General features: G+C 54.4%; 2 protein-coding genes and 1 long non-coding RNA gene across 31 annotated transcripts; 2 read left to right on the forward strand and 1 right to left on the reverse strand.

Moving 5' to 3' along the window:
* Positions 1-337: 337 nt before the first annotated feature.
* Positions 338-7,163, forward strand: RGD1560986 (similar to Gene model 1082). 20 transcript variants are annotated; one of them, XM_063277888.1, is made up of 16 exons: positions 338-421; positions 866-1,031; positions 3,394-3,508; positions 3,771-3,936; positions 4,012-4,166; positions 4,248-4,308; positions 4,384-4,508; positions 4,605-4,697; positions 5,081-5,416; positions 5,493-5,650; positions 5,731-5,924; positions 6,011-6,083; positions 6,159-6,241; positions 6,325-6,480; positions 6,799-6,857; positions 6,948-7,163. In XM_063277888.1, the coding sequence occupies exons 2-16, from the start codon at positions 899-901 to the stop codon at positions 7,042-7,044; spliced, it is 2,004 nt and encodes a 667-aa protein (XP_063133958.1). In that variant the 5' UTR covers positions 338-421; positions 866-898; the 3' UTR covers positions 7,045-7,163. The 20 variants fall into 20 exon arrangements, 18 of the variants coding, with proteins under 18 accessions (XP_063133958.1, XP_063133953.1, XP_063133944.1 ...); XM_063277883.1 differs by having other exon boundaries at positions 6,325-7,163; XM_039093914.2 differs by lacking the exon at positions 338-421 and having other exon boundaries at positions 435-1,031; positions 3,771-4,166.
* Arhgap33 (Rho GTPase activating protein 33) lies at positions 7,142-20,650 on the reverse strand. Of its 10 annotated transcripts, none has more exons than XM_039093902.2 (22): positions 20,438-20,576; positions 19,610-19,719; positions 18,450-18,547; positions 18,283-18,367; positions 17,852-17,932; positions 17,608-17,745; positions 17,044-17,136; positions 16,147-16,269; positions 15,985-16,062; positions 15,835-15,901; positions 15,699-15,758; positions 15,456-15,608; positions 15,278-15,380; positions 13,420-13,564; positions 13,224-13,306; positions 13,035-13,142; positions 11,940-12,085; positions 11,141-11,294; positions 10,910-11,055; positions 10,750-10,824; positions 8,851-9,510; positions 7,142-8,754 (listed from the first exon to the last, which is right to left on the reverse strand). In XM_039093902.2, the coding sequence occupies exons 2-22, from the start codon at positions 19,685-19,687 to the stop codon at positions 7,499-7,501; spliced, it is 3,930 nt and encodes a 1,309-aa protein (XP_038949830.1). In that variant the 5' UTR covers positions 19,688-19,719; positions 20,438-20,576; the 3' UTR covers positions 7,142-7,498. The 10 variants fall into 10 exon arrangements, 8 of the variants coding, with proteins under 8 accessions (XP_038949830.1, XP_038949838.1, XP_063133927.1 ...); XM_039093910.2 differs by having other exon boundaries at positions 19,610-19,692; positions 20,438-20,573; XM_063277857.1 differs by lacking the exon at positions 20,438-20,576 and adding an exon at positions 19,314-19,502 and having other exon boundaries at positions 19,610-20,410.
* Positions 20,651-20,983: 333 nt separating this feature from the next.
* Positions 20,984-22,039, forward strand: LOC120097050 (uncharacterized). Its single transcript, XR_005494149.2, has 2 exons — positions 20,984-21,198; positions 21,620-22,039. It is a non-coding gene; the product is annotated as an uncharacterized LOC120097050 (long non-coding RNA).
* Positions 22,040-23,935: the final 1,896 nt, after the last annotated feature.

The following is a 23,935-nucleotide window of genomic DNA, read 5'->3' on the forward strand; positions in this document are numbered from 1 at the left end:
CTCAGAACCCACATGGTAGTTCACACACCACTTTAACTCCAGTTCCACTCTTTCGGCTATCGTGGGCACTAGGAACCCGTGTGCTGCCCTTTGCATGCACACAAGCAAAATATCCATAAACATAAAATTAATATAAATAATGAATAAAAGCTAAGAGACTCTGGCTGCCTGAAGTCCTGGAGCACGCGAGGAAGGAGAGCCAACTGAAACCTCCTGGGCCAGTATCTCTGACCCTTCGCTACAAGATGGCAGACGGGAAGAAGCGCGGGGGGGCGGGGGGGGGCGGGGGCGGGGACTGCTTCTTAGGCTACTGCGCAAGTGCGAGGTAGCAGGAAGCCGCAGGCAAATCTGCACCTAGAATTCCAGTGCAGACAGCCGTGGCTATACCACAGTCACGTGACACTCACAATAGCGCCCAACGGTAGGTACCCAGCCATCTGGGCCAGAGTCCAGGCCTAGAACTATTTGGAGATTTCGGGACCTTCAGATTTTTACCACATCCACATCACCTCCATACTCCACGTCCAGCCCCCAGCCCCCTCCTCTTTCACTCAGACCCCATGTCTGTTCTGGAACCCTAAGATGTCCCCAGCCCGCAGACCCCACCAGCACCCTCCTGAGCCCCCTAGCCCTTTGATACTTCAGAGCCTTGCCCAGGCTCAGTTCTGCCTGCAGCCCTTGAGTTTCCCTTGAAATGCCTGCCCCTGCCCTAAACTCCCCCTTATCACTTCTGATCCCTTGGGCTCCCAGTCTCCAGATGTACAGCTCCCTGGCCCGGCCTACCAGACATCTCTTTTCCCATCAGACCCTCTCAAGTCGCCTTCTCAGCTAGCCCTATTGTCCTTTAACTCCACCCTCCCCTCAGGAGTGGACCCCATCCCAGAAGCTGACACTGCAGATGCATTCCCAGGCCTCCCGCTTCCCGGTGGAGCTTGGCTCTGTGAGGGATCCAGATGCCCAGGTAGGGCGTCTGCATCGCCTAGCAATGGCTGGAGGCCCGTGCTGGGGCCTAGCCAGGCTTCTGCGCAGAGGTGAGGTTCCACTGCTGGTATGGTGTGGGGAAAGAACCAACCGTGGAGGGACAGCTTCAATTAAGACAGTCCAGGGTCCTATGTTGTTGCTTCCCAAGATCTGATGTCAGAGATTGAATATCAGGGTGAAGCTGGCCTCTGGATCCTTGGGAAACAATGTAGTTGGTGGGGAGGGGTTGCGCTGGATGTAATAGAGTCTCACAGTGCGGAAAGCTGGGGGAAGGGACTAGGGGACGCTGGGATGACCTGGGCCAAGGCCCTAAGGTCCAAGCAAACTGGGCATGTGTGTGATTAGCCAGATGTAGGGAGAGAAGGCTGAAGAGGTATTGGATCCAGACAATAAAGAGCCTGAGGAGATGAGGGAGTGCTGCTGGAGTTTGTTGTGTGTTGGATAGGAAACCACTTGGTACCAGACATGGGAAATCCCCATTGAGGCGAGCAGTCTCAAGTTTCGCTGGTTTCTGTAAGTTGTGTATCTGGCCATTGTCTGAGTTTGCTTAGTGGCTCTGATTGTTTGCTGGGTTTTAGTATTTTTGTTAGTTGAAGAGAGAGAAAACATGGCGTGCGTGCCATTCTATTCTTCAGGAAGCGGTGGCTGGAGGAAAGAGAGTGTGGAGAAGCCTGTTCTGAGATAGCCTGTACTTAAGAGATAGCCTGTGCTAATGAGACCCTGTCTCAAAAAAACTAATTTTTGGGGTTGGGGATTTAGCTCAGCAGTAGAGCGCTTGCCTAGCGAGCGCAAGGCCCTGGGTTCGGTCCCCAGCTCCGAAAAAAAGAAAAAAAAAACTAATTTTTTTTCTTAAAGTATTAGACTAAACTCCTAAACCACTGTTGCCATCTGACACATTGTTTTTTTTTTTATATTTAAAGAATTAAGTCTCTTGAGTGGTGGTGGCTCGCGCTCACGCCTTTAATCTCAGCACTTGGGAGGAAAAGGCAAGCCAATCTCTGTGAGTTCAAGGCCAACCTGGTCTAAGAGTGAATTCCAGGAGATCCAGGATTACAGATTACTGTCTTGGAAACAAACAAATGAAGAATTAAATCTGTTTTTGTACTGAGTATCATGCTTACTATTGGGATTTATAAATATAATTATAACTAGTAATTCCCATCTATGTTTTCCGAAGTTTTTTTCTCCCTAATTATACACAGGTATTACATTTCATCAACTTCTCTTTTTCTATATCTACAAAGTTAAAATGTGATTTTTTTTTCTTGCCACTGGTGCTAGAGATAGAACCCAGTGCCTTATTCATGCCAGGCAAACACTTTGCCACCAAGCCACGCCCCCAGCCCCTCACTGGGGGATTCTAGGCAGGGGCTCTACCACTGAGCCACACCCCCAGCCCCTCACTGGGGGATTCTAGGCAGGGGCTCTACCACTGAGCCACACTCCCAGACCCTCACTGGGGGCTCTACCTCTGAGCTGTCCAAGACATATTAATGTTGTCCTTTAATCCATGAAAGTTTACTACATTGATAGGTTTTCTTAGGTTGAGTCATGACTGCTTCCTGGGGACATGTTGGGTTTACACCTCTGTGTTCATAAATGGAATTCATGTATAGTTTTACTATCTGGTTCTAGAAACTGCCATCCAGGCTGGCCTCATAAAACAAGCTTTACCCTCTCCATGTATTTTCATTTTGGAACAACTTGGTCTAGTCCTAGTGACAGTTTGTGTTTTAGGAAGATGACTTTGGGACACAGGTTGGGAGTGGAAAACCAGTTGTCACTTCAGATGATGGTAGAGAGCTGTGAGTAAAAGTGAGGCCGAGAATACGCTGCCCAGAGGTTCCAGAAGGGCAGCCTTTGGCCCCTGACCTGGACACCTCTGGTCTGGGGAGGATAAGTACTGTCATGGCAGACGGTCGTCTCCCCTTTGTTCTAGCTCTATGGAGCTTCCAGTGCACTGTGTTGAGGTGCTGGTTCCAGGGCACAAAAGTGGAACCTGAAATCAAGGCATTGGTGTGCTAGCTTCGAGGCCATGGGCCATGGCTAGGGCAGAACCAGAGGTGACAGTGGGATGGGTGAAGAAAGGGGCAGAACAAGCACCGAGCTGAAGGCAGACAGCGGAGGCTGGAATTGACTGGTGTGTTTGCCTAAGGCCTGGGGCTGTAATAGAGTAGTGTTTACAATGCTCAGTGTCTTGGGTTGGCTCCTGAGCGCGCTCTGTACCAGTCATGGTAGCACACACCTGTAGATCGCAGCACTCAAGACAGGAGAAGCACAAGTTCGTGGCCATCCTTGGGTACATACTGAGTTCCAGGCTAGTCTGGAATACATGAGATGTGTGCTGCCTGGTGGCTGGAAAGACTTCTAGGAATCTGGAGAGTGTACAGTCTTAAGCTTTCTGTCCCTCAGTGGTCCAGGTAGATGGAGAGAACTCTGCTGGGCAGACAGCGCTCTTCCTGTCCGCACTACTGGGCCATACTTCCGCTGTGCGCCTCCTACTGGCCTTTGGCGCCAACCCCAACCAGTGAGTGGATAGGTCCCTATACCCAACACTCCCAGGGTACAAATCCCCTTCTATCCCTGTAGTGCCCTCCCTGTCCTCGGTTACCCTCTTCTTGCTCGCTACTGACTGTGTCTCTAGTGCCTCCCAGAACTCACAAAGGTCAGCTCATCCCTTGTGTTCTCACGTGACCCACCCACATGACTCCTCCCATCCACTCAGACCCCATCCAGCTCCCTGCCCCCCGTTTTCATCCACCCCGCCCTTCCCTCCTCTTCTGTCCTAGCCGCTGCCTCGATGGCAGCACACCCACGCACGCAGGTGCCTCCTCGGGCCGAGGCTTGGTGCTGTGGCACCTGCTGCAGGCAGGAGGTGACCTGCGTCTGCGTGACCAGCAGGGTCGCACACCACGAGACTGGGCTGAGCAGGGTGATACCAAGCAGAGGTGGGAGGTGAGTTGTGTCCAGGGCAGAGTGGAACCATCAAGGCCAGCACGTGCTCCGAGGCTGACCCTGTGCCCCACCCAGGTGCTGGAGCTGATGCAGTGGTGCCGGACCCACATGTCAGCACTGGTGCAGAGTGGGGAGTTGGCGCCCAGTGTGTCCCTGAGTCAGTTGCAAGCTAGCTCTGGACACAGCCTGTGTGGCTCCCTGCCCTCACTAAGGCTGGTCCAGGCAGACAGGTAACAGTCCATACCCTTGAGCTTCTGGGGCCAGCACACCCTGTGACCTCACACTTACCCTCAGCCTGCCCTTTATTCCAGGGCACTGAGGCAAGGGCAGATCAGAAGCTCCCCCAAAACCCCAGCATTGGGGTTCGGCCAGGTAAGAGGGAGTGGATGTGAGAGCAGTGACCACCCCTGCATCCTCTTGGTGCTCAAAGCCCTGCTTTTCCCTCAGCTGAGCAGCCTGCAGCCACCAGCACTGATATCGGGCATCCCAGTAGTAGACCCCAAGGAGCTGGTACCAACCCAGGGTGAGCCTGACCGTACCTACGACAGCAGTTCTCATACCATCATGACCAAGTGAGAGCTTCCTCTACGCCCTCAGAGAGCCTCTGCCTCCTGCTTCCCTCACAAGGAAATCCTACCCATGACACCTACCTGCTGCCCATTCTCCAGCCTCCTGTGGAAGGGCCACCCAGTTACCGTACGGCAGCTGAAGAGCCCTGAATCCAGCCCTGATGTGCTATTGGCTGACCTTCAGCACTGCAGGTTACCCAGCTGACCTGATTCCAGCAGCCCATAACCACGGGGATGTGGTGCTAGCCACAGTTGTAGTTAGGCGTTGGCTCGGTACCAAAGCCTAGTACTCAGCACAGTGCCCTTCAGCTGCAATGACACCACCTCCCCAGATCTATGTGGGACGTGTTGTAAGCCTAGAGAGGAGGAAGGGGTGGGAAAGGTCTTAAGCTGTTATGGGTGGGGACAGGCTCGGCCACCACTAGGCTGTGATGGGCATCTCAGTGTGCCCTATATGGTGGTGGCTGGTGAGACAGTCTTCCCCTGGCCCATGATAGATGTCCTGTGGCCTGACACAGTCTTCACCCTGTGCAGGCTGGGACAGTTTGTGAAGGGCCTGCTCTGTTCCCTCCCAGCATCCTGCACCACCCTGGCCTGCTGCTGCTGATGGCACTGAGCCCCTCAGAGGACCTGTCTAGACTGAGTCTGCTCTTCGAGCCAGTGTGGCTGGGCTCCCTTTATATCCTGTTGCATTCTGCAAGACTGGATGAGAAATGTCCCCCATCCCTGCCAGGCCTGCTGCCTGGCCCTCTGCTGCTACAGGTGTTGGAGGCCCTGTTGTTCCTGCAGTCCCGCTGCTGGGCCCACGGTGGCCTGAGTTCCCATGCTGTGCAGCTAGTGCGGCCAGGCCTGGCTAAGGTGAGCCACCTAGAACACGGGCGTCCACTGCACCAGCCCAGGCTGCAGCCCAGGTGAGAGCCTGCCCCCATGTCTGCCCTACATTCCTCCCAGCATCCACTAGCTCACTAGACCTTTTGGCCTCCCCAGGCTGCAACAAGACTGCCCCCAGAGAGACCCAAATCCAGGGCTGCCCCCACCCCCTGAACTGTACCCATGGCTACCACTTGAGCTGATCCGTGGTGACGTGCCAGCCCCTACCTCAGACCTCTACAGCTTCTGCGTCCTGGCCCAGGAGGTCTTCACTGGTCAGTGAGCTACCCTGCACTTACACCCAACCCCAGAAACATCCCACTAGTGTGGGTCTCCTCATGGTGCCTCTCTACAGGAGAGCTGCCCTGGGCTGGAGGAGAGGGCCTTGAGGTGAAGGCTAAGCTGGAGGCAGGTCAGAGTCCAGGCCTGGACCCCTTGTTGCCAGCCCCATACCAGGCCTTGGTTCAAGCTGGACTGGGTCTAGAGCCTGCTGACCGCTGGGGCAGCTTGCAGAGCACTCGGTACCTGTTGCGAAAGGCCATGGCCAAGGTACAGGAAAGTCAGTGTGGCGTGGGTATTTATAGAACCCCAGGCAGGACCCATACATATCACTACATCTCATCTCCTTTCCACAGGACTCAGCACCCAACGTCAGCTCCCCACTAGAATGGACAACACTGTCTCCTGTAACCCTGGGTTCCCTGCCAGGTTAGAGAGCAAGGACAATGATGGGGGACTGTGGCAGTGTGCACCAAATTCCAACCATCTGGTCTGTGTCCCCAGAGCATCTGTACTGTGAAGGGGCTCCCAGGGCCAGGGCCAGGGCCAGATCCAGGCTTGTGCTCCCTTTCCCAGACCCTTCTCAGGTAGGAAGCAAGGGAATGAATGGTCTGGAGAACTAAGGGCAGTATGGGGTCCAGACAACCATGCCAGACATTGTTTTCTGCAGGCTCTGGGGACTCCTGAGACCACAGGTCACGGTAGGGGCCAACAGAATGCAGCCTGGGACTCCGGCAGTAGCTTGACTCTAGGCAGTAGCCGTAGCCCCAGCCCCAGCCCCAGCCCCAGCCCCAGCCCACACTGTTGCCCGGAGCCCATCTCAATAGTACGGATACCCCTACCCCACGCTAAACCAGCAGCCCCTGCCTCCAGAAGTCTCCCAGTTCCCTCCGCTCTGACCTGTTCCTTGAGCAGCCTCCCTGCAGGGAGGAAGTTCTGTCAGAGTCTAAGCTCTGCAGGGGCCACTGTAGCACACTTGGGGCTGCTATCCTGAACCCCAGCCCAGGGAGTCCACCCCTGTATGTGGCCAACAAAGAGGCTTCACCACCCTGAAAGCTGCTGCCAGGGAAGGCCATAGAGGCCCAAAGACCCTGGCTCTGACCTCCGGGGCAGCTGTGGGCAGCGCCAACCTTTCCTCCTGCAGAAACCTGCTAGTGAGGATCGTGAGCTGACAGAAGGCAGTCTCTTCTCCAGCCTACAGGAGTGAGATAACACAGGCTGTGGTGGGCAGCCCGGGTCCCTCCCTCATCCCTGAACTGAGCCCAGGTCTGCCTCTCCCCTACTGCTGCCCAGGATGGATCTGTTGGAGGAGATCATGGCAGAGATGCAGAATAAGTACAACCTCGAAGACAAGCCTGCCCTGAGTCCTACTCTCAGCCCAGACTCCTAGGGCGCCCTCTCAAGACTGACCCCAACCCTCAATGTTTGCCTCAAAGCCAAGAGCATGGAAAATCCCCAGTTTGTCTTCATTCACTGGCTCCAGCAACAAATTTCTGCCATTTTTATTCATTAATGTCATCAGGTGGCTTAATGGGTGGGGTGCATGGGAGAGGTGGGCAAGAACTGTCTCCCCACCCCATGTACAGGGCTGGAGGCTCCTGGAGGGAGGAGGACAGTGATTCAGCCTTGCCCCCCATTGTGCAAGGGCCCCAAGAGGGAGGTGGGGGATGGTCATGCCCTGCAATCCACGATCGGGACACAATGATTTTGGAGTTAGGGACCCACATCAGAGCAAGTTACAAAGTTAGAAACCTGGGGTAGGGTGGTGAGCTCAAGAAAATACAAAACAAGGGATTGACTTGGGCCAAGATCCAATGCAGGGAGGGTCCTTTCCTGGTCCTATCTCAGCAGTAACTTCTGGTCTGTCCTTCTGAATTTAAGGACCAGCTAGGTGTGGGGTAAGGAGGAGGGGGGCCAGCCCCCTCCCCTCTATGTCCTCCATTTCTGTACAAGGATCCTCGGACCTCCCCTCCCCTCCCGTAGGATGGTGGGGCTGCCCTATAAAGCAGGAAAGGTTCGGGCGAGCCCCAAGGTCCAGGCACCCGATGGGGGTTATGGGGACCCCATGGAGCCCGCTGTTTCTGAGGGAGGCGGGGAACAGGGGGCCCAGGGTCTGACCGACTTCGGGGGTGAGCAGGAGGCGAGGAGGAGGAAGAGGAGGCAGGTGAAGGACCCCTGGGCCCTAGGGCGAGGTTGACGTAGAGGGGCTCAGGTCGGGTGGGACGCCGGGCAAGGTGCTGGGAAACTGAGTGAGTAAGGGGGTCAGGTGGGAAGCAGGAGGGGGGCGGGGGGTAGTTGAGCAGGAAATCGGGGGACCTGTGGAGTGGTGGTGACTGGCCAAGCATACCATATGAGGCATTGAGCCTGTCGGGAGGCATGGAATGAAACGGACTCCAGGACCGGCTGGGGCCTGAGTAGGTCCCCTCCCCTACCCCAATTTCATAGTACAGATTCTCTCCCCTGTCCAGTGCTGGGGGCGCACCCAGAGAGTTCCTCCAGACTGGGGCTGGAGAGTTAGGTGGGAAGGATGGGGGACCCAGAGAGTACAAGCCTTGTTTGGGGACACCAAGGAAAGATGGCAGACACTCTCGGGGGGTTGAGAGGAAGCTGGGGTTAGAACCCTGTGAGGGGATAGAACATGGTGACTGGGCTGCCATCTCTGGAGTGTCCCTGTAAGCCCCACTTGCCCTGAGATGGGCACTGACCTGGGAAGGCCCTCTGGGACCCCTCCTTGAGGTCCCCAAGGGCCGCTGGCTTCTTACCAGGCTGCCATCACTCTGTTGCCTTGGGAGGTAAGGGGTGGGACCTGGAGCCCAGGCACCTGGGTGGGCTAAGGACGGAGGGTGAAGCCCACTCCCTGAAGTCCCCACGGGCTCCCCACCCACCTCCAGGGACAGTGAACGTCGGAAGGGGGAGAGGGGAGCAGGTGGGGTGCCCCCCTGCCCTTGTTGGCTCTGTTGTTCTGCTACCTGCTGAGCCCGCTCAGCCAAGGCCAGGGCCATAAGACGGGCTGGGTTCTTGGGGGGTGGGGGCGGAGCCCCTCCAGGGCGCAGCAGAGACAAGGCTGGGGGTAATAATGGTGAATCCATGCCACCAGGACCTACAATACAGAAAGGAATGGGAAGGGGGTCAGCTGAGTCCTGGACAGCTTGGGGACTGGGCCCACAGTGAGTGGGGTCTACTGAGCAAGACTCACTGTGCTGGCCTGGAGCTCCCCGGGTTGGTGCTAGCTTGCTGCTGATCTCCTGCTGGCACGTGTCACTTAGCTGGGCCTCAGCTCCATGCAGCAACAGGGGGATGAGATGGGGGCGCAATCCCGGGTTAGGGCTCAGAGCCGGTGTTGGGGTGGCCGAGGCAGGTGCTCCTCCAGCCCCCAGCAGTTCCAGGACAGCAGGTGGTACTGATACAGCCAGGGGCTCTGAGATGTCCAGGGCGGTGGGTGAAGCAGGCTTGGGTCCATGGGGTGACAGGGCCTGTGGGGTTGCCCGAGGTGGGAAGGCAGAGGCTGAGGCTGGAGGTGCTGGGCTGGCAGGAGGTGCAGGGTCCCCCGGGGTGGGACTGCTGCAGCGAAAGGTAAGGGGATCAAAGTCAAGTCCCCGAAGTCCTTCCAGACAGCGGGGTGGACTGAAATCCAGTTCATCACCATCATCTAGCCAGGCTGAGGTGCGGTGTGAGGGGGAGCCAGAGAGTGGCCCCAGGCCAGCTGCTGAGGACTCTGAGGAGGAGGAGGAGGAAGAGGAAGAGGAAGAAGAAGAAGAGGAGGACAAGCTCTCGCAGGAGCCAGCAGGTGCTGGACCCACGGGAAAAGCATCGCTGCTGGAGTGGGGTCGTCGTAGCCGGTGCAGCCTCTGGAGGCCTGTTGGAGAGGGTGTTACAGTTAGAGATCAGAACCTTACAGACCCATACATCAGCAAAGACAGGACGCAACTTGGCAGAAACAATGTGAAAGAAAGCCAAAAGCTCCCTGGAGGATGCCCAGCTGACTTAGAGCTGTTGCGACCATGAGAAGCAGGACAAAATTATGAACTGGTCCAGACCCAGAGCAAAGATGGGGTCCGGTGACAGCATAACCTGTGAAGTGTGAGAGCGATAGGGTATCGTGTACTGTGCAGGGCGTCTAGACGGATCGTTCCCCTGGAACCACTGGCTGTTCTGATCCTGTCAAGCTACATGCTGACCCTGCAGAACAGTGCACGTGTGCACACATGCACACACAGGGGGGGGGGGGAGCAGTGGGAGGCAGTACGTTGTACTGGCCAGCGCAGCACAGATGGTCTTCTGACTGGGTGGTGACAGAAAGTCATGCTGCACGTGCAGGATGCCTTCCCTTTCCCATGCTGCTCACAAATGCTTCAAAGTAACTGAAACTGAGCAACAGGGTTCTCACATGTACACCTCATGTGAGGAAGCCTCCAGAAGGAGGGAGATGGCTGTCAAGAGGATGCCTCTGGTCAGTGGCAGCAGTGGGGAAGGAAAGACTCTCAGGCATGGAGTGGGGCTCCTTTAATTACATCCAGGAAGTTTGGGGGGTGTTGTAATATTATTTAAATCTTTTTAAAAGGAATGACTAAACAAAAGACCCTACACAAGCCAATGAATACCATGTGCACTATCAACAGCAGTTTATATCTAATTTGTACCTAAAATTTATCTAGTTTACACCTAAGGCCTTGGTTTTAAAAGTTTAAATCCCACCAGGTGGTGATGGTACATTCATCTACTCCCAACACTCAGGATGCAGGGGCAGGCAGAATCTGCAAGTTCAAGGCCAGCCTGGTCTAGGAGGAGTTCCAGGACAGCCAGGGCTACTCAGAGAAACCTTGTTCCAAAAAACAAGGCCCTTGTTGGATCTAGTGGCTCACACATGTACTCTCAGTTCTCAAGAGTTGTGGGGCCAGCCTGGGCTATATAGCAAGTTTTGGGCCAGCCAGAGCAACATTAGCAAGACCTAATCTCAAAAGCAAGAACAAAACCAAAACAACAAAAAACCCAAGGCCCCCTCCACCAATCTGAAGTACAACATTTAAAGATGAGGCCGGGGCCTCAGCTCCTCCCAGCTCAGTGTAGGTCCATGTGGGCTCCACTGTGTGCTCACCAGCCCCGCTGGCCTGGGATGACAGAGACTCCTCACTTTTGGCAGATCTCAGAGTGACAGTGTCGGGTCTGCTGCCTGTGGGGAGGAGTAAGAGAAGTCACACACCTCTCCAACACTACAGCTACTCCCGCCACCCCACAGCTACATATCTGTCTCTGACCTGAAGGCTGTGGAGGGGCTCGGCTGCCACTCAGCCATGGCAGCGGCTTCTTCCGGGGTATGCTGGGGCCCCGCCCCAGAGCAAAGAATGTCTTCCAGCTGCTACCCCCAGGCTTCCTTTGTTTCTCCACTCTCTCTCTCTTCCTCCTGGAGTTGGGGTGAGAGAGTAGAGTTGGCAGTCTGAGGAACCAGGGCCTCCAGGTTAATCCCCCTCACAGCATCCCATGCATACCTTTCCACGGGTGAGGCTGGAGTCTTAGGAGTCGTGGGCTCCGTCGGTGTTCCAAGACGACCCTGAGTTCGTGCCTGGGCTTCTTCCAGTGTCAGCAGGCGAGTGGAGGGACTGCTCCCGGCAAGGGACTTGGGTCTGGGAAGGAGGCAGCGACCTGGAGAGGTCGAAAAGGGGACAGCTATAAGCTTTGGGCCATTTGAGACTATAGGCAAAGCCAAGCGCCACAGCCCAAGCCCCGGCCCCGCAGCGTGCCCACCCGGGCTGGCAAGGCAGGGGGCCGGTGTAGATCAGGCGGGAATTGGGGGGAGGGGCAGCAGGCAGGTAAGGAAGAGGGGTGAGGCAGAACGAGCTGATGAGAAGGCAGCTCCCAGCAGCCAGCAAGGGCAGTGGCTCTGGTCAGTTACCTCGGGCCAGAGGGCCCTCCGACGAGCAGAATCCTGACTGGGCTGGGGTCCGGGGCAGGGCAGGGAGTCTGGGCAGGGCCAGGGTGGGGTCAAGTCTGGGGACCTCCCACCTCCTCCCAGGTGGACCCAAGGCCCCACGCGCCCCCAGGAGCTATAAGGGGTGAAGGAAGAACAAGAACGGTGTCCTGGCCAAGAAGTGGGGATCCTGGGCGTAGGAGCTGAAATGAGAAGGAGGGGGGCGCGGGGAGGGATGGGCCAGGGTGGGGTCCTCAAGGAGCTGCGGGGGAGGTCTAGTCAGTGGAGTAGGGATAGGGCCAGGAGCCCACCTGCCCTCCCACTGCAGCCCTGATACTGAGGGGCAGTAGCCATGACGTCAGGGGATGGGCTGGACATACCTGCAGGGTCCAGGCCAGCAGAGGTGAAGGTATCGCTGAACAGGACCTCCACGTGGGTGAGCAGGAACTCCACCACCACGGACTGCACCCGGACCTCACGGAAGGCAGCTGCCCCACCCAGCCCCACTGACTCCAGCTCCATAGACCTGGAGTGGGGGAAAGTAAGACCATACATGTACTCTGGGCCTGGTTGGCAGTATCGGGTGCCAATGGAAAAGATCCCTAGAGATAGCAAACCTGTTCAAGTGGCTCTGGCTGTCCTTGAACCCTCTTTCCTTCAAAACCACATCCAATCTGTCAGCAACACTGAGTGCACTTGAACCTCCGAAAACCCACCCAGATTCTAACAACACCATCTCCTCCCCCAATGCTACTTGGTATAGTTTGGGAAAGGATCCCCACAAATACCCATATAATAAAACTTGGTTCCCAAGATGGGGATTTAGGAGATGGGAACTGGTGGGAGAGGTCTTTAAGTCACTGGAGGCATGCTCTCAGACAGTCATGGGGTCCTGGCTCCCCCTAACTCTTCCCGTGTCTTGGCCATGAGCTGTGCATTAATTCTCCCACATACTTCCACTGTGTTACCTTGTCACAAGGACAAAGCAATGGAGTCAGTCGATTGTGGACCGAAATCTGCACAACTGTTCTAAACAAATCCTTCCTCTTCATAAGCTAACCACCATTGGTATCTTATAGTTACAGAAAGCTGACTGGCAGTCTAGCCCAGTCTCCATTCATTCCGTGTGAAAGTCATAGTACCCCTTTCCTGCCCCCAGCAGTCTGTCCCTCAGAGAACTTGTGCAGCCCTGAGTCAGTGAGACTTCCCAGTTTAGAGAACCCACAGTGAATCCCTTGCTGACTTCTATCTGGTCTACAATCTGTGACTTTGTCTCTGCTCCCCACCCTTGCTTATTCATGACTAGAGCCAACAGATCTCCGAGGGGCCCTACCAATCACCAGGCCCATCTGCCACAGGTTTGTCCTCTGCTCTTTCTGCCTGCTCTGATTCTCCCCAGATGCTCACATGGGTCCCCCGTAGGTCTTTACTCATGCTCTTTTCTGAATGGAGTCTACCCATGGAGGGAAGCTTACCGTAGCAGGTTGGGTGCCCAGACAATGGCCAGATTGCGGGCGTGCATGCTGGTGTTAGCACTGTGTCTTGCCATGCGGGCCAGGTGCCTCAGCAGGTACTCCAGGGTCCTGGGGGCAGAAGCAGTGGCAGATAACTACTTACTTCCGTCCTCTGCATCCCGATATGCCCTTCTGACCCTACCCATTTACCTGTAGTGTGGTGGAGGCAGCTGCTGGATGACGTCATGTACTCGCACCAGGCGTTCTTCCTCCCCAGGCACTGACATAGCCTCCTGAGATGATGGACAGGCATGATGGTGCTGGGCCACATGCGGCTCCCCACCCCCATGCCCCACACCCCAACCCCCTCGCCACCCTGGCTGCCCTAGCCAGTTCCCTTACTCACACTGAACTTCCCATAGAGCTGATAGGTGAGCAAGGGGTTGGGCAGTTCCCGGAAGTAGAGCTTGCAGAGGGAGGACACACTGTGGATGTCTTGTAGGAAGGCAGGGCCAGACAGCTCAGGGATCCTCTCGCTATCAAACTCATGCCTGAGAATCGCCACGCCAAGAAGTTAATCTGGCTCATCAGGCCGTGTCCCCTACCCCTACCCACAAGTACCAAAGACGGATACAACAATCTTCCCTAGGCCCTGTGCAGGGATCCCGAGGGGAACCTTACTGAATCTTCAATGACCGTGCATGGTAAAGACCAGGGAGGCACTAGGGAAGGGGTATTGAGGCTCAGATGTAAGGTACCTCTGTCTGTAGCTACCCAAGGGGTCTCCAAAGTCTAACTATGGCCCCACCATAAGCCCCATGCTGTGCCATTCTCTGGACTCTAAGGAACTACTGAGAAATGAAGCACTCACTACTCGGTTAGGTGTCTGTTGCACACACAGAGCTCTTTCCCTCTGTGATTCCACTCAACTCACTGCCCCCTCCACTTTCCTGCTCTTGCCTTGTAGTCTCTGTTGGGATCTTGCCCCCAATTCCTTCCCACCTTTTATGTTCAGAACCCTCTGGTGAGTCCCTTAAATAAAGTCCAAATCCTAGGGCATCAAAGTGGCCCTGTACAAGGAGCTCACTGACAGAGCAGCTGCCCAGAAACTCCAGTGAAGAGCTGGGTGCGTGCAGCCGCAGTGCTTTCTTACCATGCACATAGCCACCCTCAGCACTGAGGTGCAGGAAGCCCTGCCTGTGCTGCCTGTGCGAGTCTCAGTACTGCTTCATGTGCTCCCCTTGTGCGGTTACTACCTCCACCATGGATGCCTTCCGTACATAGTCTCTGCTCTCTTACCTCTTTCCCACGAGGTCTCCTCCCTCCCTCACTACTCAAGAATATAAATTCCCAGCTGGGCACCATGGCGCACGCCTTTAATCCCAGCGCTTGGGAGACACCAGCAGGTGGATCTTTGAGTTTGAGGCCAGCCTTGTCTACAGAGGAAGTTCCAGGACAGCCAGGGCCACACAGAGAAACCCATCTCAAACAAAGCAAAGCAAAGCAGGAAGGAAGGAAGGGGGAAGGGAGAGAGAGAGAGAGAGAGAGAGAGAGAGAGAGAGAGAGAGAGAGAGAGAGAGAGAACAACAGGTGTGGTGGCACACGCTTTTAAATCCCAGCTCTCAGGAGGCCCAGGGAAGTGGATCACTGTGAGTTTGAGGCCAGCCTGATCTACAAAGAGAGTCCAGGACAGCTAGAGCTATTACACATAAAAAATAAATAAATAAATAAATAAATAAATAAATAAATAAATAACCCAAATACTGCATCCTGGTTTTCTTTCTCAGTAGTGGTGGATTGTTTTTGGTTTTGTGAGAAAGTCTCGTGCATAGCTTAGTCTGGCCTTGAACTCCCTATGGTTGACCCTGAATCCCTCATCTTCAACGTGCTAGAGTTACTAGTATGGCATCTACTCCTTGCTCTCTCTTAGTTTATATCATCCTTATTAGCACAAACCCATTGCACCTGTGGTGGCTTCAGCCATCTTGTTTGTCCCTCAGGTCCTACAAAACAATACGTATGTCATTCACTGTGGTGCCCCGAGTTCTAGAGTTAGTCCTGGCATGTGGTGGGCTCCATCACGCTGACTCTCTGGGGATGCTACTCCTACTCTCGCCACCCTCCAGCCTTAGCCTGGCTGTTACTTCCTCAAGGAAGAAGCCTCAGGTCACCAATGCCTCCCTAACTCCCAACAAATGTGACCCTGGCATGTAGCATAGGGCTGGGACAGAAGCTACTAATAAATGCAGACTGTGGGTGCTCACCGAAGCCTCTGAATGTTGGAGGATACCCCTGAGAGTCGGTAGATTCCATCCACCACACCATGGGCCTCAATAAACTCAGAGCAGCAGCGCAGCACTTGGGGCACTGGGAGAGAGAGGTAGGGTCAGGGCCAGAGCTGCATCTGAGGCAGGAAGATGGGTGAGAGATCCCAGGCCTCACCATCTTGGCCTGAGTTGCTGAGGTGCTCTCCAAGATCACAACCAAATACCCTCTGGCGCAGGATTCCCCGTTGGCGCAGCCGCTGGCGGGAGGGACGAGAGCGCATGAAGGTACGGAGGAGTCCTGCCAGCTTCCCACGTGGCCGGGGCACAGCTGTGAGGGCAAGAGCAGACCATTCCCAGTCAGGAGCGCCATTGGCTTGCTGGGGCCAGAGGTAGAGCTCTGATCTCTCATTTCTATTACCTGAGGTCAGAGAAGAAATCCCCTGGGGAGCTGGGATGCCACACAGGGGACCCTCAGCATCTGTGGGTGAACAATGGGAGAAAGGACAAGTGGTAGGCCGAGGGTGAGGGGCCTGCCCACTCTCCATGGTACTTACCTGCCTTTAGGCCAGGCCCTGGCCTCTCTGTGAAGAGTTCCACACACTCACTGGGGAAGAACCCAACCTGAAGAAGAACCAAAGTGAGTAGCTGGGTCCCCTCGTGGGCAGAGAGCCCTAGTGCACGTGTCCACCTCAGTCCCAGCTCACCTGGAAGCCCCGTTTGCCCCGCCACCAACTCCGATCCTCCGTAGGTGGCATGTCGATCACTGAGACGATGTCTCCCACCTGGGAATGGGTGGGAGCAGAAAGGTTCAGAAGAAGCAGGAGAAGCATGGAACACAGGTAGAGTTCATTCTGGCTGAGCCTCACCTCAAAGGACAGCTCATCTGGCGCCTGGGCAGTGTACCGCTTGACCACGTGGGCAGCAGCCACGGCAGGGATATTGAGGGAGGCTTCTTCACTGAGGAGCAGGCGCCGGCCGTGGTTGTCCAGCTGAGGTGGAGGGAAAATGTGGCAAGTAGAAGTCAAAAGGGGTTAGTAAATTCAGACCAGTTTCCTCCATGTCCGCTAAGGCCACCATCTGTCCCTAAGAGCGTCTGTCACTCAGAGCTATTGTCCAAAGCTGGAAAGGTGACTCAGTAGTTAAGAGCGCTTGCCAGAAGACCCAAGTTCAGGTTTCAACATCTCCATGGCAGCTCACAACTATCTGAAACTGTAGTTCCAGGGGATCTGGGGCTTTTCTCCCACCTCTGCAGGCATGCATGTGGTGAACACACAAACAGGCAAAACACTCATACACATGAAATAAGAAACTTTAAAGCCAACAAAATAACAGCCAGAGGAAAGAAGTTGCCTGTCCTTCCCTACCCCTGACTTGTCCCAAGATTCTCCTGACCCCCAAACCCCCAAAGACTGTCATCCTTCATAGCAGACACTACACATTTTATCTAAAATTCATGTAGTTTAAGCCACTGTCAGCCAGGTGTACTATGAATTACAAGCAACACATTTCTAACTGGTATACCTTTAAATCTCTACAGTCACACAGCTACACACACACACACACACACACACACACACACACACACACACACACACACACACACACTCGCTTGCAGGCATGCACCCACACAGACACTAAAATACCAATGCCTCCCCGCTTCCCTGGCTTCCTACTTTTCTGTGCCCACACACTCCTAGGCTGCTTCTTGTGCCTCAGACACCTCTCACTGGATCCTAGCACCAGGTTCCCCATATCAGACCCACCTCCATCCAAGTGAGTACAGGCCCGCAGTTGAGGTTGCTGTCCACGAGCCCTGACAGGGTCTCCAGGTACTGCAGCAGCAGTGGTACCAGCATCTGGGAACAAATTGCCAAGAAAGGCTCTTGTGAATTGATGACGGCAGAACTCCCTCGCAGCCCCCACACCCTCCCACAACGCTCAAGCTCATCTCTCAGCGGGGGCTGAGATTCAGCCTGGATACCTGGGCGTGGCTTAGCTCTGAAGCTCTGAAATGTCACATTCTGAGCTGAGCTCTGCAGAGAAACTGATGTAGCTGTGCTGACCTGTGAACCCCCTTGAACCTGCCCATGATCCCCAAACTAAAGGGACTCTCTAACAGCCTGTTACATTTCTACGGCTTCTCCATTCTGATTGGTTGGAACACAGATCATACGACGGCCACCTTCCAAGTGCTGAGATTACTGGCTCACATCAGCATGGCCAACTCAAGAGATCTTTATTATCTAATCCCCTTGCCTTTCTGGCCGTACACATAGCTGATGACATGCCCTTGATTGCTCAGGAAGGGATGGAGGCAAGGAGGTTACCTGGGCAGCCCTGGCACCCTCTGGAGGTGGAGGGAGCTCTGGGAGGCAAGAAAACCTCCGGTCAAATATGCACCGGTGGAGATGGGCATCCAGAGACCGGAAATCATCATAGCTCCGGAGAACTGGCCAGGAGCGGCCCTGTTGGGGCAGGCAGGACAGAGAGTATAGACTCCATTACACAGAGCTGAGGACTACAGTGGCTAGCTAGTTCTTCAGGCTGGATGAGAGGCAGGGGCAGCCTCACCTGACAGGTCACCTGTACCCCAAAGACCAGCTCATTTTCTCCAGAGAGGCTGGGGCCTTCACGCTCTGGAGACAGTAGGAGCTGCAGAGGGAAACACAAGCAAAAGGAGGGCTTTAGTTTTGTTCCAGACCTAACCTTTCTTGGCTGAGACTATCTAGGGGTAAATCCATGTTCCCCTCTTGGATCTCCAAAAGGACAAGGGATGGCAATGTCTCTGTCTGGGTACAGAGTTCTGTCACAAAGCAAAGCCTATTAGAACCCTGGTGTGGAGGAATAAATAGAAAACGAGACAGCATCCTCCCTGTCAGCTGGAGCCCCTGCCTTCTGCAAGTGTTGTCTCAAGCATGCAGGTGGCCAGGACTCAGGGATGAGCTTCAGGGCTATAGTGGCTGCTAGCAGTTCACCCCCTGCCTGAGCAGAAGTTCCCATACCTGAATGTGGCCAAAATCAACATTCTCATAGTGGAAATGGGCACAGTCAGCCAGCCGGGGAAAAGGGCCTCGAGGAGCTGAGAGCCTGGAAGACAGGCAAAATACCATCCATGGCTCTCTCCTGGAGCTTCCCTCCTCCCTCAGCAAACCCTGTGGCATCTTCTCACCTCTTCCCAGGCTTCCCCTTGGTACCTGGCCCCCCAGTCGGGGGTACAGGCTGCACTGAGCTCTCCCCTGGGCCATCCAGGCTGTCAGTGCTTCGGGCCTGTAGAGCAGAGAGAAGAATCAGAGGCCCCCTGAGATGGGGGCAGGGACAACAGGAGCATTGTCATGTGCAAGCTTGGGTCTTGAGCCTGGAGGCTCTACACACTGTCCTGCAGCATGGGGGAAGAGGGTAGGTCAAACAGGAGGTGAGTGCTGGGCTGGAGAGCAGCCCACTTCTTCCTGTGTGGTCTGGGATGAAAGCCTGGAGGTTCAGGGACCAAGGGTGAGCAGGCAACAGGATCGAGAGCGTGCTGGTCCTGTCCTGCCTGTGCGTGTTAAAGACCCTTCTGTAGCCACAGTAGGCAAGTGCACGGTCACTTGCCACTGTCTGGACCTTCCCCGTCCACATCTCAGTCCTCTGTTCCCAGTCTTTCCCCTCCTGGCAGGATGCTGTTCACAAATGTGACTGCTTTTCCTGCTTCAGTGGCTCTCACAAATTCTAGATGAGGTTAGGATCATCAGGTCTGAGAACCAAGCTTCCTTGAGCTGGGTTCCATTTGTCACTCCCTCCGGTCCCGTCTCTCCCCTGCTGCTCACCAATTCTCAGAGCTCTGAACTTTTTGGAACACAAATGCCACCTTCTCATTTCCCTTCTATGCCTTTGCAAAGGTGATTCCTTGACTAGAACGTGGTTTCCTTCACTAGGTTCTCTCCTCCTTCTTTCTCATATTGTATTCTTCCAAAAAGCCCTCTCTGTCCATCTAGGCTGCTACAGACATTTGTCTCCATGCTGTGGGCTCCCTCCATCCCAGACTGCACAACTATACCTGAGCTCATCCACCTTGCTGTGAGATGCCTCGGCAAGGAACTCATCTCTCCCATTGGAAGCAGGGCCCCGGGCTGAGCCCCCCAGCACGCCCAACAGAGATCAGCACAGTTAGTACGACATGTAAGATTCTTCTCTGGGTCCCTGACACACAGTGCCAATCCAGTCCCACAGCATAGACTGGGCAACTCTGATGAATAAAATAACCAGCTGCCAGAGGGGGACTCAGGGATTTGCTAGACTGGGCTTTCCCCTCCTCCGTGTCCCTGCAACCCCGAGTTCATCCCTGGGTCTCACCCTCAGAGTCTGTCCCCTGCCAGCCCATGAAGCTCCCCAAGGCAGGATGGGATCTGACTGTTTCTGTGCCTGGAGCATGGGGCCTGCACAGAGGAGGTCTCAGTGAATGTCTGTGGAGTGAGGGAATGAATGGATGAATGAGCGGGAGCACTATGGAGGAGGGGAGATGAAGACAAGGAGATGGAGAAGCCCCAAGGCTCAAGTGGAACGGAGGCGGGAGGCGCGATGTTGGTCTCGAGGGTAGAGTAAGGATCGGGAAGCGGCGGGAAAGACTTCGATAAAGGTTCAGATTGATGTCGGTGGGAGGATCGAGAGCGCGTGGCGTGGGGTAAAAATGAAGAAGAAAAGGGTCAGGCAAGGGGATGGAGTGAGATGGGGGTGGAGCTCAGTAATGAGAAAGGGGCTGTTGGGAGCAGGAGGTGGTGGTCGGGAGGGTGACTGGGGATGAGGATGCTGAGCAGGGCGCTGGGATGGGGGCTGGTTTCCAGGGAGCCTCGGCAGACGCCTGCAGGGGGGAGGCCCTCATGGGGCGCGGGTCCTTCCCTGAACCAGCCCCCTTTTCTCAAGTCCGGGTCCTCCGCCACTGTCACCCCTTTTTCAGGGCCCAGAAGGGGGAGGGGGTAATACGCGCTGAGGGGGCGGGGTCGAGGCCCAGGCTGCGACCCAGGACCGCACCGAGGTGGAGACCGTAGGGGACCGCGAGGAAGGGTGAGGGGCGGCGCGCAGGCCGCGGGCTCGGGCGGGGCCGGGGGCGGGGCGCGCAGGGCGGGGCCGCGAGGACAGACTGGCACGCGGACAGACAGACTGATGGCCCCGAGGGCCCCTCACCACCATGGTCGCGGTAGCCTCCTCAGACCCCGACGGCTTTCGAGCCCTCGTTCGTAGTCCTCGCTGCCGCCGCCGCCGCCGCCATGGTGACACAAAGGGGAGGGCGTGAGGCGCGCGCGGGCGGCCGCAGGCTCCGCCCCTAACGGCTGCCGGGGGGCTCTGGCGCGCGCCCCATGAGGGGCGGGCCAGTGGGCACGCGGAGGCCCTTCCCATTGGCTCCAATTTTGGCCTGAGCGTTACGCTCCGCCCACAAGGCGGCTGCTTACTGGCTTTGAGTGCTGCTCTACTTCACGCCCCTGTCCCTCAAATCCCACCCCCCGAAGTTTGACAGCGCCACGCCCATGGTCGCTTGGCATTGGCTGTCAGCGCCCTCCTGAGATACAACCCTGTATTCTTTATGCTCCGCTGCCGCCACTTCTCTCCCTAAGCAGTCTGCCCTTTCCTCACGAGGTCGCTCCTCGGACGTGCTTCACTGGGTTCGCCTACGACCATCCCTCAAGCAGCCTTTTCGAAATGCGGGTCCTCCAGTCTCTAGGCTGGCAGTCCTGATCCTGACCCCGCCCACAAGCTTTTTGATCTAACATCCCCCCCACCCCCGCTTGTGTCCCCACCCTAGGCTCTGTGCGACTTGGCCTCTTCCATCCACTGAACATTTTTCCTTGTTTCTCTATATTCGCTTATTATAGGCTCACCTTTGACCTCTTTTTCTGGGAGTGCTTCCGTATGGAAAGCTATGACATTCGTGCCTCTCAAAAAGCCAGGTACAGTCTTTCTTTCTTTCTTTTTTTCTTTCTTTCTTTCTTTTTTTAAAAGACAGCGAAATGCCTAGAAAGCATTGCAGCCACACCCTTTCCGGAAGGATGCTTTCACCGATCTGGACCTGAACAGGGCAGTCGTTTCGGGAGCACGCTCCTGGTCCAGGCATTTAAAGACTATGATCATTTAATTCGGGGATATACCAATAATCAAAAGAAAAAATACAGCCTTACCAATATGGAAGCTCAAAGCTAGTAAGAACGGGGTATAGTGATTTCGGTTTGTAATTTCAGCACTGAGAAGGGTGGGTGCAGGAGAATCATGAATTCGAGGCCAGTTTGAGCTGCATAGGGAAAATCTGTCTCAAACACAACAAATTAGGGGCTGGAGAGATGGCTCAGCAGTTAGAACTGACTGCTCTTCTAGAGTTCTCGGATTTCTGCCCGCTGTTCCCAGCACCCGCATGGCTGTCCCCCAGCTCCAGTTCCGAAACGTCCAGAAGACGTGGGCACCAGGCACACACTTGGAACCCTGACATGTGTGCAGGCAAAAATACCTGTATGCATTAAATAAAAAAATGTAAATCTGGGCTGGGGATTTAGCTCAGTGGTAGAGCGCTTACCTAGGAAGCGCAAGGCCCTGGGTTCGGTCCCCAGCTCCGAAAAAAAAAAAAAAAGAAAAAGAAAAAAAATGTAAATCCTCCAAATCAAAAGGCTGATGGGAGAGGAAAATGAACAAAATAAAAATATCCAGCGTCCCAGAGAAAAGCTATTTGGGATGGTGAAATGTGGAAAGAAAATGCTGGGATGGGGGGTGCACAGGAAATAAATTTACGTTTTTGTTGTCGTTTGGTTTTTTTTTTTTAGTACTGGTGTTTTGCCTGCATGTATGTCTGTGTGAGAGTGTCAGATCCCCTGGAACTAGAGTCACAATCAGTTGTGAGTTGTCATGTGGATGCTGGGAATTGAACCTGGGTCCTTTGGAAGAGCAGCCAGTGCTCTTAACCACTGAGCCGTCTCTCCAGCTCTCAGCTCCTTTTTGTTTTGTTTATTGAGATGGTTTCTCTGTGTAGCCCTAGCTATTCTGGAACTAGCTCTGTAGACCAGGGTGACCTCAAACTCAGACATCCTCCTGTCTCTGCCCTCCAAAGGCATGTGCCACCACTGCCCGGCTCAATTACTTATATTTATTTTTCCAGTGCTAGGGCATGGAATCCAGGAGCTCTCACAGGACAAGGCATGTGCTCAGCACTGAGCTACCCCACAGCCTGTTCCTTGCTTTGACCTACTGAACTTGCTAGCCCCACTATTACAGGGATTCCTCATCCGAGTCCCTCCCTCTGCCTTGCATATTCCCCGTTAGCCCCTGCGGCATATTCTGTGACACTCCACTTGTCTCCTGTCCAAACGTTTGCAAAATTGACAGCTACAGCCAACAGGGAGAAATAAAAAGGGCACCATGTAATCTCCAAGGCTGGGGTAGATGGCAGCACAGGCTCCTTCCTGCTCCCTAGAGCTGAGAAGCCTCATCTGGAAAAAAGGGACTCTCCTGAGGCTTCGAAGTCTTTCGAACCACTGGGCTGACAGCATTCACCATAGCATCTGACACTGAGTTCAGTTTTTTGGTTTTCTCAGCGCTGATGCTGGATTGTAAGTGAAGAATTTCCAGAGGATTCTACATAGCTCTCAATCTTAGCATCTTCCCAGCCATCACAGAATAGAGGCAAGCTGTCTCCAGCTGTGCTGACTCACAGAGTCCACCAAGTGTGATGACTGTTCGATGCTACTAAGCTTTGGGGATGGCTTGTTACCCAGCCACAATCATTAAACTGGCCTCCCATCAAGTAGATAATCTCAGCTTAAGGGTAGCTTCTTTGGGCAGCCTTCTAGCCCTGCCTCTGAACTTGATGAAGATGTCATTAGGGACATCTTTTATTTCCTTGTGTCTAAACAGCTACTTCCTTCCTGATCCGGTCAAATGTGTGGTTTGTTCGAAAGACTGAAAACCCATACTTGTTTCTGACAGAGAGAGTTGCCTGTCAGAAATCCATCCCGTTTCTCTTCATAAATACATATATCAAAACACTGATCTCAGATAAAAAAAAATCTCAGAAACGCTGTCTTGAAAAACCAAACCAAAAAAAACCTCAACCTAACCTTGATCATAGAGTTGCCATCACTTTTTTTATGAAAAGTTGTAAGATAGGGAAAGTTGACACCCACATGCCCATCGGCTAGCTCTTACCATTAAGACATTATTACACTCGTTTTATCCCTCACATCTAGTAATTGCTTTATTCACCCATCCAACTAATCTTTGGGTTTATTCCCAAACCGGCTAGGCTGGGTGGGGGTGTGGCGGCCCACACCTGTAATCCCAACACTTGGGGTTGTGAAGACAGACAGGAGACGCAGTCCAAAGCCAGGCCCAGGTTATTAATGAGTTGGAACCTAGACTTTACAAGATCCTGTTTCAAAAGACAAACCATTGCACCCAGACTATCCTGGAATTTCCCTCATTTCCTTTTGTAAAAATCAGTATTTGTACCTAAATATTTCGATATGCATTTTATTTAATTTTTTTTTTCTGAGACTGAGTATCACTATGTATCCTTGGTTGGCCTGGGTTTCGCTATGTAGATCAGGTTTTTATTTTTGAACTCACAGAGATCACCTGCCTCTGCTGGGATTAAAGGTGTGTGTGACTATGCCTGGCTAACATGTATTTCCTTAGCTAGAGGGA

This window comes from Rattus norvegicus, chromosome 1 (assembly GCF_036323735.1).
Source record: "Rattus norvegicus strain BN/NHsdMcwi chromosome 1, GRCr8, whole genome shotgun sequence".
Classification (NCBI taxonomy): domain Eukaryota; kingdom Metazoa; phylum Chordata; class Mammalia; order Rodentia; family Muridae; genus Rattus; species Rattus norvegicus.

Bases quoted from the DNA above. Each gene is read 5' to 3' on its own strand.
- RGD1560986 (XM_063277874.1), top strand. From the start codon at position 899: ATGCATTCCCAGGCCTCCCGCTTCCCGGTGGAGCTTGGCTCTGTGAGG. The intron at 4,167-4,247 runs GTAACAGTCCAT...CCTTTATTCCAG, and splicing joins AGGCTGGTCCAGGCAGACAG to GGCACTGAGGCAAGGGCAGA. The intron at 4,309-4,383 runs GTAAGAGGGAGT...CTTTTCCCTCAG, and splicing joins CAGCATTGGGGTTCGGCCAG to CTGAGCAGCCTGCAGCCACC.
- Arhgap33 (XM_039093902.2), bottom strand. From the start codon at position 19,687: ATGCTCCAGGCACAGAAACAGTCAGATCCCATCCTGCCTTGGGGAGCT. The intron at 16,270-17,043 runs GTGGGTCTGATA...CCTCCACCTCAG, and splicing joins CTGTACTCACTTGGATGGAG to CTGGACAACCACGGCCGGCG. The intron at 10,825-10,909 runs GTCAGAGACAGA...TCCTCCCCACAG, and splicing joins AGCCCCTCCACAGCCTTCAG to GCAGCAGACCCGACACTGTC.